A 16,350-nucleotide genomic window follows, 5' to 3' on the forward strand; every position below is an offset into this window, starting at 1 on the left:
TTGCTCAAATGTTATGACCAGTACCATGAATGATTTGCATGTTTTTTTAAATTCAGTGTTTCCCAAGGCAGTAATAATAAAACCTGAATATCTTTAGTTTCAAAAAGAGTAGAACTATACATATAATCTTATTAATATCTACTAGAAAATTTATTTAAGTGGACTGTGAACTATCATCAATATAGATGTGAGTATCAAAGAATGTATGTAAAGTATCATGTCGTGAGGATACTTCTTCCATGAAAAGTAGTACAATATAAAGTTAAATAGAAAAATAAGATATGATCTGATCTATGAGACCAACCTAGGTGCCCCCAGATGAATGGATAAAAAATGTGGTATATATACATAATAGAATATTACTCAGTCATAAATAAGAATGAAATTATGGCATTTGCCAGTAAATAGAACTAGAGACTATAATGCTAAGTGAAATAAGCCAGTCCCTCAAAAAACAAAAGCTAAATGTTTTCTCTGATATGTGAATGTTATCTTTCATATTAAGAAAAGTTTTAAACGTAACAATTTCACTTATTATATTTAGAGCACTTTTATGTTTTATTGTAAGCATGACAGAAATGGGCAGGGAACAATTAAAATTATATATTTAGAATTAGCAATTTATAGAATTAGTGTGATTTTTAAGACACTAGGAAAGTTAAAAGTGTTATTTCTGCACCAATTTTTTTTTTACATAAAAGGTTTCTTGTCATACTTTGGTAAAAAAATTGATTAACTGGTTTCATTTTCCAAATCTTTATTTTAAAAATAAATATGGGGGCTGATGTTGTGGCTCAGTGGTAGTGTGCTTGCCTGGCATGCATGAGGCACTGGGTTCGATTCTCAGCACCACATACAAATAAATTTAAAAAAAATAAAGGTCCATCAACAACTTTTTAAAAAAATAAATAAAAATATGTATCTTTGTATGATACAGTAGAAATACATGTGTTTCTAAAAATATTTTGTATATTTTCATTTCTGGGCTATACTATATAGGTAATTATTGACATGAAATCTTGAATTAATTTAAATGTATAAAATCAGTGTGTTTATTGCTGTTGGGACTACAAATTGGTGCAACCACTCTGGAAAGCAGTATGGAGATTCCAAAAAAAAAAAATAAATGGAACCATCATTTGACCCAGGTATCCCACTCTTCAGTATATATCCAAAGGGTTTTAAATCAGCATGCTACAGTGATGTAATCACATCAATGTTTATAGCAGCTCAATTCACAATAGGTAAACTATGGAACCTAAGTGTACTTCAACCTATAAATATAAAGAAAATGTGAGATATAGATAGATAGATAGATAGATAGATAGATAGATATACACATTTATATGTATACACACACACACAATGCAATATTACTCAGCCTTAAAGGGGAATGAAATTATGGCATTTGCCAGTGAGTAGATAAAGCTAGAGAATATCATGCTAAGCAAAATAAGCCAATCCCAAAGAACCAAAGGCCAAATGTTTCCTCTGATATGTGAATGCCAACTCACAAAAGGGGGTGGGGGATGCCTATACTTCTAAGGAAGAATAGAAGTACTTTGGATTAGACAGAGGGAAGTGAAGGGAGAGGAGAGGATATGAGGGTAGTGAGGATAGTAGAATGAATCAGACATAATTACTGTATGTGCATATATGATTGTATGACCAGTATGATTCTACATCATGCACAACCAGAAGAATGAGAAATTATACTCCATTTATGTATGATGTGTCTAAACGCATTCTACTGCCATGTATAAGTAATTAGAACAAATAAAAATAAGTATGTCAGTTTTGTTATTAATAAAAGAAAACTGCAAATATTTTAAAGTAAAAAATGCATACTATGTCAGTTATAGAATACACGGGATATTGAATTTATTTTTTAAAAAAAACAGTACCAAAGTGGGGAGCCTGCTATATCTCTTTCACTTGGCTCCTATTGTCCTCCCCAAGGGCCCAATAAAAAGTGTCTTCTTAACCTTGTTCAACTCATAACTCCTGGGCATAATCAGATGACAATAAAAGGTCCTGTCCTCAGCAAGGATGTTCCTGCTCCAAGGCACTTGTGTCAGTCTCTTGTTCTCCTCCCCACCCCTGCCCCCATAACCCTGAGTAGAGGCTCAGGTGAAACTGCCCACAGGGTCTTGACTGAGTAGACTGTGGTTGGTAACTTTCCTGGGACCTGTGCCCTAAATTAGTCAGTTTCATCCCATGAGATCATGCAATCAGACCCAACTCAGCAAAACAACTTCTGAGAACACAAACAGCTTTAATTCTGTAATCTAGCTTCCAATGAGGTTTACAGCCATACTGCTAGACAATAAGGAGCTAAGTGTCCCTATCTCCTGGGTTCTGTGCAGCCCCATGCTTCTATCCTCCCCCTTCCCACACCAGCCTCTCTGAGTGAAACCTTGTCTTCAGTTCAGGTATACATGTCCTGGGGCATCTGGGATCCTGAAGCAGCAGGATCCTTTTCTTCCCTGCTCTCCCTCTCCATCTTTTCCCTCTCCATGCTTTGGGGACCCACAGCACAGAAATACATTGCCTCATCCTCAGACTTCAGTTTGGAGATGATTAAATACCCCCGGTTCCTGGCCACATCTTTGGATCCAGAGAAGCGATGGGGGACATTGGGACCCCAGTGCTGATCTGAGTATGAGAAGTATCTTAGCAAGAACCTTGGAGAGTTGCCCAGCCTCTGCTGGTACCAGTAGATGCTATAAACACCAATGTTATAGTTGCTGCTCAGGGTGCAGGTAAGGTGGACTGTGGTTCCAAGAGGTGAAGACATGGATGGTGGCTGATGCAGCACAGGCTGAGGAACACAACCTGGGAACACAGAAGCATGTGGGTTACCCCACGGAGGCAGGGCAAAGCAAGAGAAGGAGCAGAAGGCTTTGGACACTGGGATTTCCCTCACCTGTGCAGGAGACTAACAGCATGAGCAGGACAGGAACCCAGGACATGGTGCAGACCGGCAGAACTCTACTTCCCAAGGCTACTGCTCCTGGGGCCTTTGTAGGATAAGCCAGCCTCTTCCTCCCTGCTCCAAGGGGAGGAGCCATTGCAACCCTAGTTCCTACTCACTACCATCCCAGACTTTCTTGGGTTTGCATTGTCAGTTAAAAGAACGGTCCCATGGCAGGCTTTGTGGCTCTGGCCTTGCCATGTGGAAGGGTTTGGGGAGGAAGCACCTGCTGAAAGCTTACAGATCAGTGCCTAGGAGGTTGGCTGGTGAACTCGGGTCCCTGAGGGAGAGTGACATCAATTCCCCCTTGAGGAAGCTAAGCCTCACAGAAATAAGTTTCTCCTCCAAATGTAAATGCCTAGTAAAATGGAGAGGACACATCCTCGGGGTGGTTAAAAACACCTGCAAGTGTTGGGGATCCTGAAGACAGTGGGACGCTCTGTGCCTTTCCAAAACTCAGTAACACCTTTAAACCTGGCTCTTTTCCCTCCTAGGACAAGGTGGAATGATTGGACTTCAAGAGAAAAGCACCAGGGGACCCAGAATTATTCCTCTTCCTGCTCTCAGCTCACTAAGGAGACACACTTTGGCCCTGTTGTAGACTAAACTATGTCCCCCAAATTCACACATTGAAGCCATAACCCCCCAGTGGGACTAATTTGGAGAGAAGACCTTTAAGGAAGTTAATTATGGTTAAATAAGACCATAAGAATAGAGCCCTGATCCCGTACATCTGGTGTCCCTATAAAAATGAGAAATTTGAGCTCAGATACAGGGAAGGTGATAAGTGATGTAGAGAGGAGAAGGTCATCTTCAAGCCAAGAGAAAAATCTGGAACATATCTTCCTTCAAAACCCTCAGAAGAAATCAACTTTGCCCGTAACTTGATTTGGGATTTCTGGCCTTTAGAATTGTGAGACCATTAATTTTTGTTATTTAAGCCTCTTCGTTAATGGAACCTTGTCACTGAGGCCCTAGGAAAGCAGTACAGAAGTTTCTTAGTTCATTTGGGCTGCTACAACAAAAATACCATAGGTTGGGTAGCTTGTAAATAACAGGAATTTCTCACAGACCTCAAAGTTGTGGGGTAGGGGGACTCTACTATCGAGACATTGGTAGATTTGGTGTGTGGCAAGGACCTGTGTCTTGGTTCAGGGTAGATTGGGTTCTCGCTACAATCTCATGTGGTGGAGAGGCAAGAGACCCCTCTCGGCCTCTTTTGTAAAAGTACCAATCCTGTTCACAAGGATTCTTCCCTATAACGTAATCATCTCCAAAAGGCCCTGCTAATGACACGTTGGAGGTGAGGACCAACATAGGAATTTGGGGAGACACAAGCATTCGAAACCTAGCCAGATGTCTAAGATGGCCCCGAAGTTCTCTTTTCCCACGGGCTCATTCAAAAGCTGGAGTCAAAGTTTCTCCTTAAATCTACACAGCTCTGTGACTATGGGTGAAGTGACCTTACGCGCTCTAGATGGCACTGAGCAGCTGGGAAAGCACCAGTCCTCCCTTTCTCATAAGTAGTTGGCTAATTAAATTTATTATTCCCTCAGATTAGTTCTGTAGAGCCTTGAGCTTCCCCTTGTCCTTCATTTCCCTGACAAGGAGCAGACCTCACTCAAATTGGTCAGCTAGGGCAACTGGAGGAGATGTGTCCTTCTGCCTGCTGCCTCTCTGGCCAACAGCAAAGTCGGCTCTGGTGAAAGGTGAGGAGAATCACTGCAGATATAGGACATCTTGATCACCCCTTGTCCAGTCACGGCTGCAACCACAAAAATGATCTGTCACTCTTCCCTCCTCAGCACAGGATGGTGGGCACTGGGAAACTGACCAGAGAGTAAAGGAGAAAGGAAGCTTTGCTCATTCAAGCATCCGTTTCCCTCATCCAGTTGTTCATCCATGTGTTGTGCATGTATTCATGAAAAAAAGAAGTAGCACCTCCCAGAGCACCCAGTCCTTGAACATCAGGGCTGGAGACCGTGCCACTTGCGAACATCAAAACGACCGAATCCCCACAATCTGGTCCCACCATAGTCACTGTCAGAGCTTTTTGATCCCTTATAAATCTCAGAGAAAGTAAGTAGATCCACTTTCACCTTTAGGTATACACATCTAGTTTTACTGAGACAATGAGTAAGCTGAGAACCTCCCATTAACTTTATAGAAACCCTGATCCCAACTTTGTTCTTGTGGACTTAACCCCGGCATCCCAGCACACTTGTACCACATTTCCGAAAAGATTGGCTCCCAGTGGCCAACACATGTGCTGGGAAATGCCTTGGCCCTTCCAGATCCTGCTGGATATAATTTTGGCCCTCAGAGCATCTGGCTTTAGATGGGGATCACATATTCTGAACTCCTCCCCCTGCACGGCTATCCCCATCCCTGTTCCTTCAGCTTTGCCCTCAACATCCTGCCTCATGGGCCATCTTCAGAACATGGCAGTTTAGTGGAGATGATATATTTCATCATTTTCACTTCTATATGTAACTCTTTTAAGTAACTATCAATCAAGGGAAAGCTGTTGAGCTCTGTGACAGACCTCAAGGTCCTCTAGGACCACAGACATTCAAAAGACTTCTCTGTGCTCCTGCCTAATTTATAGATGTCTTATAGACTCTAATTATCTACTGCTTCATGAAAAACCACCTAGAATATTGCCGAATTAACCATACTACCAAAAGCACTATATCGATTTAATGCAATTCCTATTAAAAGTCCAATGTCGTTCTTCATAGAAATAGAAAGAAAAAAGTCATGAAATTCATTTGGAATAATAAGAGACCCAGAATAGCCAAAGCAATCCTTACCAAGAGAACTGAAGCAAGAGGCATCACAGTACCAGACCTTAAATTATACTACAACTATAGTAACAAAAACAACATGGTATTGGCACCAAAACAGGCATAAATAACAATGAAACAGAACAGAAGAAGACACAGAGACAAATTCACATAAATACAGTTATCTCATACTTGAAAAAGGTGCTAAAAACATATATTGGAGAAAAGTTAGCATCTTCAACAAATGGTTCTGGGAAAACTGGAAATATATATGTAGAAGAATGAAATTTAACCTCTGTCTCTCACCTTGCACAAAACTCAATTCAAAGTGAATCAAAGACCTAGGTCTTAGACCAGAAACCCTGCACATGCTACTAGAAAAAAAAAAAGTAGGTCTAATGCTCCAACAGTTCGGCTTAGGAAACAACCTTCTCAACAAGACTCCTAAAGCACAAGAAGTAAAATCAAAAATCAATAAACAGGATGGTATCAAACTAAAAAGCTTCTTCACAGCAAAGGAAACAAAGTGTGAAAAGAGAGCCTACAGAATGGAAGAAAATCTTTACCACACACACCTCAGATAGAGCACTAATCTCCAGGAACTCAAAAAACTTAACACCAAAAAAAAAAACAAATAACCCAATAGCTCATCAATAAATGGGCTAAGGAACTGAACAGACACTTCTCAGAAGAAAAAATACTATCAATCAACAAATACATAAAAATATTCAACATCTCTAGCAATTATAAAAATGCAAATTAAAACTACACTAAGATTCCACCTCACTCCAGTCAGAATGGCAATTATCAAGAATACAAGTAACAATGTTGTCCAGGATGTGGGGAAAAGTGTACACTCATATGTTGCTGGTGAGACTGAAAATTGGTACAACCAATTTGGATAGCATTATAGAGATTCCTTAGAAAACTTAGAATGAAACTACCATTTGACCCAGTCATCCCACTCCTAAGTTTATACACAAAGGAATTAAAGTCAGCATACTACAGTGATGCAGCCACATCAATGTTTATAGCAACTCAATTCACAATAGCTAATCTATGGAACCAACCTAGGAGTCCTTCAACAGATGAATGCATAAAGACAATGTGGTACATATACACAATGGAATATTACTCAGCCATAAAGAGAAATGACTTGATGACATTTGCCAGTATACGGATGGATCTGGAGAATGTTGTTAAGTGAAATAAGCCAATCCCAAAAAACCCAAAGGTTGAATGTTTTCCTTGATATGTGGATGCTAAGCCATAACAAGGGAGGGATAGAAGTTCAGTGAATTAGACAAAGGGAAAAAAAGGGAGGAAAGAGGGACCAGAATAGGAAAGAGAGTGGAATAAATATAACATAACTCTTATGCATATAAATGAATACACCACAGTGAATCTCTATATTATGTACAATCACAAAAATGGGATCATAATTAGAATAAAATATATTCCATATTTGTATAAATATGCCAAAATATACTCTACTGTCATGTATAACTAAAAAAATAAGTCTAAAATAATAAATGATTGGGGCTGGGGTTGTGGCTCAATGGTAGAGCACTTGCCTAGCATGTGTGAGGCACCAGGTTTGACCATCAGTACCACATATAAATAAATTAATAAAATAAAGGTATAAAAATACAATAACACAAAAAAATAAATAAACAATTGGTTATTTCTTCAATTCTTTTGTTTGCTTTAGTGGTTCTTCTGGTTCTACCTGGGATTACATTTGTGGTTTGGGTCAATAATGGCTGACTCAGCATGGTTGGGAGAGCCAATAGGGCACCTCATTTTCTGCACATGGCTTTGATCTCAACAAGTCCCTCCACATCCCCACCTAATGGTTCCTCTACTCATCATTCCTCCCCATCTCTGCCTCTTCCCTCACTTGGTTCCTAACATTTCCCATTCTACCTCATTTCTCATGTGAAGGCATGTTTATCTCATGCCTTTCCACTCTCATCCTCTCACATGGTGCTAAGCCATACTGTCACCACACTCTTTGTCACCACAGGACACTTGCCCATGATCCAATGCCTTTTCTCATGGTTCTCTCCAAACAAACCTCCTTCCTTGAGGTGCTCATTTCAACATCACCTCCTTGGCAGACTCACCTGACTTTATCACATAAGTAGGCTCAACTGACTCTTGCTCTACTATGTATTATACTTGTTAAGGTATTTGTCAGAGCTTAGAACTTCATATGTGCTTGTTTCTATTTACCACAATCTTTTGAAGTCAAGGACTATTTCTGTTGTGTTCATCACTGAAGGTGATGATCTAGTGCCCCCTCTATATTCATTACTGCAGAACTACATGAATGAATGTGCTTCTATTTTGGAAGTGATGTGTTCACCCAGCACCCAGGTGCGCACACAGGTGGAATGCAGCTTAATGGTACCTGTGAGTCATAGCAACTGTAGTGCTAGTGTTGCTTCTCTCTTCAGTCTCTCGCTCTGCAGGGACAACTGGAAATTCTTTCATGTACCAGTTGGGCTCCCAAACCTCAACTAATGCACCTCCCCCACATTGATATCTCAGCCAATTGAGAGGGACCTGAACAGACACTTCTCAGAAGAGGATATACAATCAATCAACAAATATATGGAAAAAATGTTCATCGTCTCTAGAATTTAGGGAAATGCAAATCAAAATTACTCAAAGAGATCATCCTACTCCAGTCAGAATATCAGTTATTGTGAAGACAAAAATCAATAAGTGTTGGCAAGGATGTGGGGGAAAAGGTACACTCATACATTGCTGGTGGGACTGCAAATTGGTGCAGCCAATATGGAAAGCAGTATGGGGATTCCTTGGAAAAAATGAAAATGGAAACTTCATTTGACCCAGCTATCTCTCTCCTTGGTCTATACCCAAAGGACTTAAAAACAGCATACATCACTGTTATAGCAGCACAATTCACAATAGCTAAACTGTGGAGCCAACCTAGATGCCCTTCAGTGGATGAATGAATTTTTAAAATGTGGCATAAATACACAATGGAATTTTACTCAACAATAAAAGAGAATAAAATAGACATTTGCAGGTAAATGGATGGTGTTGGAGAAGGTAATGCTAAGTGAAGTTAGCCAATCCCCAAAAAACAAATGCCGAATGTTTTCTTTGTTATAATGAGACTGATTCATAGTGGGATAGATAGAGGGAGCATGGGAGGAATAGATGAACTCTAGATAGGGCAGAGATGTTGGAGGGGAAAGGAGAGGGCATGGGGTTACAAATGATGGTGGAATGTGATGATCATTATTATCCAAAGTACATGCATGAAGACATGAATCGGTGTGAATATACTTTGTATACAACCAGAGATATGAAAAATTGTGATCTATATGTGTAATAATAATTATAATGCACTATACTGTCATATATAAATTTTTAAAAAGAAAATCAAAGGGGAAACCAACAGGGAAATTCCTACTACCCAAACTGGTGATTAATGTGACTAAAACTACTGCCTCCAGACTGTAAAGTTTGATGTCTGTCGAGTTTTACAGACTGACTAGAGGAATTATTTGGAAAATAAAAGGGCAAAGTAGCTTCAATAATGACATCCTTCATAATTGGGGCTGGGGTCCTCACAGCAGTAAAGTGTTTTATTATTTCTTATGTAGGTAATTAACATAGAGGTTAATTGAAACAGCAGTTAATTAATAAATTCCCATGACTTCTCAACAGAATAACTACTGGTATTAGAGATTAAATTAGATGCATTTTCCTATGAGGAGAAAAACCAGCAGATCTTAGACAGTTTGAGGACCAGAGGATACAGGAACAAAACTAAAGAGGAGACCAAAAGGCATGAAAATAAAAAGGGGAAACTTGTCCAGTGGTCCATTTTCAGAATCGTGTTTTAATTTTAAGTGTAAAATTACTGAGAATGTAAGAAAAACAATCAGAGGAGAAATAAAGCAGAGTGATTACCTGCAGTTAACTCACACCATGCACAATAGCCTGGTGGATGTGGTAGATTCAAAATCCATGCCCCTGAACAGCCCCTTGACAAACAGGAGGTGGGAGGAGGTTGCCTGGACAAACACAGATAGAAATATCTCTGTTAAGAAATAGAACTTCCCAGGCCCATGCCTAGGTCCACCCCCACCATCCATTAGGGAGCCAAGGCCCAGGTTATACCCAGGTCCGACCTGCTGACTGGCAGACCCACGCTGGAGTTCCAGCCCGGGTCCTGGGCCCACCTCCATCTTGCGTCACTGCAGCCATCACCATAGCCCTCCCCACACAGTAGCCTCCACACTGGGACCACAGACAGGGTCTAGAAGCAGTTGCATCTCAGAACACATAGCACGAAGCTATTGTAAGGTCCACCCATTCAGCCCCATCTCCAAAAGTGGTGTCATTCATCTTGGGACACCCCCACTGCTATCTTGGGTTACCTCTATTATTGCCACCACCACCTTTAGATACAGTAGCATCCATTATGGAATCACAACAGGGTCTGGAAGCCCAATACCAAGGTGAGGTATAGATAATCTGCATGGATACTATAAAAATAGGATAGAAACTGAAATACCTCAGATCCACACTGCAAGATAAGAAGACACACAGACAACATGAAAAAACAAGGGAAGAAAGGGCCCCAAACAAGCCAGCATACTAAAATAATAGAATCCATGGACAGCAAAATTGATGAAATGTCGGAAAAGGAGTTCAGAATGTACATAATTAAAATAACCTATGAATTCGTGAATGATCTAAATGAGCAAATATAAGCAAAAAAAATGATCACTCCAACAAAGAGATAGGAGAGAAAATACAGGCAACCATTGATTACACCAACAAAAAAGATAAGGGAGCAAATACAGGTAGCAAAAGATTACTTCAAGAAAGAAATAGAGATTCTTAAAAAAAATCAGAAATCCTTGAAATAAATAAAACAATAAACCAAATAAAAAACTCAATAGAAAGCATCACCAAAACACTAGATCACTTGGAAGACAGAATGTAAGATAATGAAGACAAAGTATATAATCTTGAAAATATAGTTGACCACACAGTGAAGATGGTAAGAAACCATGAGCAGAATGTTCAAGAATTAGAGGACAACATCAAATGATCAAATCTAAAGATTGTTGGAATAGAGGAAGGCACTAAAATTCAAACCAAAGGAATGCACAATCTCTTCAATGAAATAATATCAGAAAATTTCCCAAACATGAATCATGAGTGGGAAAATCAAATACAAGAGGCTTAGAGGACACCAAATGTACAAAATTACAACAACTTTACACCAAGGCATATTATAATGAAAATGCCTAGTATTTAGAATAAGAATAGAATCTTAAAAGCTACAAGAGAGAGGAATCAGATCATATATAGGGGGAGAACAATTCAGATCTCAGCAGATTTTTCAACTCAGACCCTCAAAGCCAGAAGATCATGGAACAACATATATCGAGCTCTGAAAGCAAATGGATGCCAACCAAAAATGTTATATCCAGCAAAATTAAGCTTCAGATTTGATGATGAAATAAAAACCTTTCATGATAAGCAAAAGTTAAAAGAATTTACATCAAGAAAGCTGCACTACAGAGCATCCTCAAAAAAAAATATCCTAGGAGATGAAATGAAAAACAACAATGAAAATCAGCAAAAGGAGGAGCTATACTAAAGGAAAGGCCAATCAAAGTAGAAACCAAGTCAAGACAAAAACCAAAAAGAAAACAAAATGTCTAGGAATACAGATGATATTTCAATAATAACCCTGAATGTGAATGGCCTAAACTCATCAATTAAAAGACATAGACCAAGACCTTAAAAGGTGGAAAGATCTCCCATACTCTTGGATAGGCAAAATTAATAATGTCAAAATGGACATACGACTCAAAGCACTATACGGATTAAATTCAATTCCAATTAAAATCTCATGATCATTCCTTATAGAAATAGAAAAATCGATCATGAAATTCACTTGGAAAAATAAGAGACCCAGAATAGCCAAAGCAATCCTTAGCAAAAAGAGTGAAGCATAAAGCATCACAATACCAGTCCTTAAACTATACTACAGAGCTATAGTAACAAAAACAGCATGGTACTGGCACCAAAATAGACTGGTAGACCAATGGTACAGAATAGAAGACACAGAGATAAACCCACGTAAATACAATTATCTCACACTAGAAAAATGTGCCAAAAACATATATTGGAGAAAAAAATAGCCTGTTCAAATGTTGCTAAAAAACTGGAAATCCATATGCAGCAAAATGAAAATAAACCCCTATCTCTCGCCATACACAAAACTCAACTCAAAGTGTATCAAGGACCTAGGAATTAGACCAGAGACCCTACACCTAATAGAAGAAAATGTAGGCCCAAATCTGCATCACATTGGTTAGGCCCCAACTTCCTTAACAAGACTCCTAAAGCACAAGAAATAAAATCAAGTATTAATATGTGGGGTGAACTCAAACTAAAAAGGTTTTTCTCAGCAAGAGAAATAATCAAGGAGAAAATTTCTGCCACACATATCAGATAGAGCACTAATCTCCAGGATATATAAAGAACTCAAAAAACTTAACACCAAAAAAAACTAACAACCTAAACAACAAGTGGGCTAAGGAGATGAACAGACATTTCTCAGAAGAAATCATACCTTTGATCAACAAATATATGAAAAAATGTCCAACATCTCTAATAATTAGAGCAATGTGAATCAAAACTAAGATTTCATCTCTCACCAGTCAGAATATCAGTTATCAAGACTACAGACAAGAATAAATGTTGACAAGGATGTGGGGGGAAAGACACACTCATACATTACTGGTAGGACTGCAAATTGGTACAACCACTCTGGAAAGCAGTATGAAGATTCCTCAGAATCAATCATGAAATTCACTTGGAAAAATATGGAACCACCATTTGACCCAGTTATCCCACTTCTCAGTATATACCAAAAGGACTTTAAATCAGCATACTATGATAATGCAGCCACACCAATGTTTATAGCAGTTTAATTCACAATCGCTAAACTATGAAATCAAACTGGATGCCCATCAATAGATGAATGGGTAAACAAACTGTGATATATATATATATATATATATATATATATATATATATATATATATATATCATATATATATCATATATATATATATCATATATATATCATATATATATATATATATCATATATATATAATGGAATATTACTTAGCATTGAAAGAGAATAAAATTTTGGCATTTGCAGGTAAATGGATGGAGTTGTAGAATATTATGCTAAGTGAAATAAGCCAATTCCAAAAAACCAAAGACCAAATGTTCTCTCAGATAAGTGGATGTCAATTCATACTGGGGGGAGGCATGGGAAAAATGGAGGAACTTTGATGAGGCAAAAGGGAGGGAGGGGTGGGGTGAGAGAATGGGGGCAGGAAAGATGATGGAATGAGATGGACATCATTACCCTAGGTACATGTATGACTGCAATATGATGAGATGCTACATCGTGTACAACCAGAGAAATTAAAAGTGTACTGCAATTGTATACAATGAATCAAAATACATTCTGTTGTCATATATACCTAATTGAAATAAGTTAATTAATTAAAAAATAGAACCCAAGAACTGCATATATGCCAAAATGTACTCACCCCAAGACAATCTTTTCACCACAAGAGAAAAAAGGAGGTGGAGACAAATAAAGATGCATTTCTTTAAATAACTGAATAGCAGACATTAAAACTTAGGCAATGTCAAGAAAGACTGTACACCCCATGGTATTCAGCCAGTGAGGAATTGAGGGAGGGACCTTGTGCACAAGGGTACAAAATACTGATTGTAACTGCTTTGGGTGCCTCTGACCACCAGACACCTGATCTTGCAAGACTCTCATTAAAACCTTGCTTACCAGAAGGCATCACAATACCAGAACTTAAATTATACTATAGCTATAGTAACAAAAATAGCATGATATTGGCACCAAAACAGACATGAAGACTGATGGAACAGAATAGAAGAGAGAGAGAGAGGGAGAGACAAACCCACATAGACAAAGGCACAAAAAAACATACATTGGAGAAAAGATAACCTCTTCAATAAATGATTCTAGGAAAACTGGAAATTCACATGTAGTAGAATGAAATACAACTCCTATCTCTCACCATGCACAAAACTCAACTCAAAGTGGATCAAAGACCTAGATATTAGCCAGAGACCCTGTGCCTACTGGAAGAGAAAGTAGGCCCAACTCTTCATCATATCAGCTTAGGAACTGACTTCCTCAACAAGAATCCTAAAGTGCAAGAAGTAAAATCAAACATCACTAAATGGGATGGTATCAAACTAAAAAGCTTCTTCACAGCAAAGAAACAAGAACATGAACAGAGTGACTACAGAATGGAGAAAATCTTTACCACCTACACCTCAGATAAAGCATTAATCTCCAGGATATATAAAGAACTCAAAAAACTTAACACCAAAAAAAACAGATAACCTAGTCAATAAATGGGCTAAGAAACTGAACGAACACTTCACAGAAGAAGATACACAATCAACCAACAAATATATGAAAAAAATGTTTAATATCTCTAGCAATTAGAGAAATGCAAATTAAAACTTCACTGAGATTCCATCTCACTCCAGTCAGAATGGCAATTATTAAGAATACAAGCAACAGTAAGAGTTGGCAAGGATGTCGGGGAAACGGTACACTCATACATTGCTGGTAGGACTGCAAATTGATGCAATCACTCTAGAAAACAGTGTGGAGATTCCTCAGAAAACTTGGAATGGAACCACTATTTGACCCAATTATCCCATTCCTTGGTATATACCCAAAGGACTTACTATCAGCATACTTCAGTGACACAGCCACATGAATGTTTATAGCAGCTCAATGCACAAAAGCTAAGCTATGGAACCAACCTAGGTGCCCTTCAACAGATGAATGAATAAAGAAAATGTTATATATACATATAATGAAATATTACTCAGCCATAAAGCAGAATAAAATTATGGTATTTGCCAGTTAACAGATGAAACTGGAGACTATCGTGCTAAATGAAATAAGCAAGTCCCCAAAAACCCAAAGACTGAATGTTCTTTCTGATATGCAGATGCTAACACACAATAAGGAGGGCGTAGAATAGAAGTTCACTGGATTAGAAAAAGGGGAATGAAGGGAAGGGAGGGAAGATGGGAATAGAAAAGACAATAGAATGAATCAAACATAACTTTCATATGTTCATATAACATAGCAGCTCAATTCACAACACACGACCAGTGAAACTCCACATATGTACAACCACAAAAATGGGATCCAAATTAGAATAAGATACACTCCATGTATATAAAATATGTCAAAATACACTATGCTGTATGTATATCAAAAAATAACAAATAAGCTAAAAAAAACAACAACAACCAAAAAAACCCTACTTCCACTGCAGCTTGTGTCTTCAAGTCCATTCTTTGAGTTTGAGAGGTGAATATGTTTCTCACACTCCACAGGTACCAATCCCAAGGAAACTCCCCTAGTAAATGCCTACACACTGAACTCCATCTCATATCCTGCTTCCAGGAGAAGTCAATATTCCAGCAGGCCTGATCCTCTGGGATCAGGTATTCTACTTTGTTCAGTTCTAGGTTTGTTGGTGGATTCCTGCACAGAGAGACAGGGCATTGGGGCATTCAGCAGAAAGCAGCATTTATTAGTGCTAGCACTGGCCCAGTGGATTCGTATCCAAAGGATGAGCACCAAAGGCAGGAGACATACCCCTTGCTAGTTCATCTTTCATTTGCCAACTCTTTGTCGCCCACATATGATAATGCACATTCTGATTGGGTGTTCTATTTCTCTACTCTAGATTTGCTTCAGGGTTGCAGTATAATTGTGGAATGATACTGATGGTGCCATGTTATCTTCTTTTTTGTTCTGAGAAAGTGCCTACCACAGATTTTCAACACCTTAAATAATAGCTGAACCATCAGAGAAGTCAAATAATTACTCACTGAATAAGTGAATAAACCCAAACTCTAGGGTGACTGATCCCCACAAATCTACCTCAAATGCATATTCTCTTGTTCCAAATCTTGCACCCGACTCCCTGCATTCACTATCTTGGGATTCTAATGATGGGCTTCAGGAACAAAGCAGACCTATTTTTGTTAGATACTAGGTAGGAACTTTAGCATAGTTTCTATGCTTATGAAGGAAATAACTGCTGCCCTTTAAAATGACTGTAAAAATCCCATTACATTGTTGTTTCTTTCAAATAAGGTCTTCCCGGCCAAAACACACACACACACACACACACACACACACACACACACATGCACACACACCAAACCAGCCAAAACTGCTGAGTCACTCTAAGTCACTCTTCCAGATGACCTAGCATGAATTTTACTCTTTATAATCTCATAATTCTGGGCTGGGGTTTTGGCTAAGCAGTAGAGTGCTCGACTCACACGTGCAAGACATGGGTTTGATCCTCAGCACCACATAAAAATAAATAAGTGAAATGAAGATATTGCGTCCAACTACAACTAAAAAATAAATATTAAAAAAATAATAATCTCATAATGCTAAATTCTCCTCCCAGAGACA

The 16,350-nt window shown here is 38.6% G+C and overlaps 1 protein-coding gene across 1 annotated transcript; it reads right to left on the reverse strand.

Moving 5' to 3' along the window:
* Positions 1 to 2,255: 2,255 nt before the first annotated feature.
* Positions 2,256 to 3,008, reverse strand: Vpreb1 (V-set pre-B cell surrogate light chain 1). The gene is made up of 2 exons (XM_026401761.2): positions 2,927 to 3,008; positions 2,256 to 2,835 (listed from the first exon to the last, which is right to left on the reverse strand). Exons 1-2 carry the CDS (start codon positions 2,970 to 2,972, stop codon positions 2,429 to 2,431), a joined length of 453 nt encoding a protein of 150 aa, XP_026257546.2. The 5' UTR covers positions 2,973 to 3,008; the 3' UTR covers positions 2,256 to 2,428.
* Between the last annotated feature and the right edge of the window lie 13,342 nt (positions 3,009 to 16,350).

The sequence above is a fragment of the Urocitellus parryii genome, chromosome 3 (genome assembly GCF_045843805.1).
Source record: "Urocitellus parryii isolate mUroPar1 chromosome 3, mUroPar1.hap1, whole genome shotgun sequence".
NCBI classification, from domain to species: Eukaryota; Metazoa; Chordata; class Mammalia; order Rodentia; family Sciuridae; genus Urocitellus; species Urocitellus parryii.

Excerpts from the sequence above, each read along its gene's own strand:
- Vpreb1 (XM_026401761.2), bottom strand. The coding sequence starts at position 2,972 with ATGTCCTGGGTTCCTGTCCTGCTCATGCTGTTAGTCTCCTGCACAG. Across the intron at positions 2,836-2,926 it reads GCTGTTAGTCTCCTGCACAG|GTTGTGTTCCTCAGCCTGTG; the intron begins GTGAGGGAAATC and ends CTGTGTTCCCAG.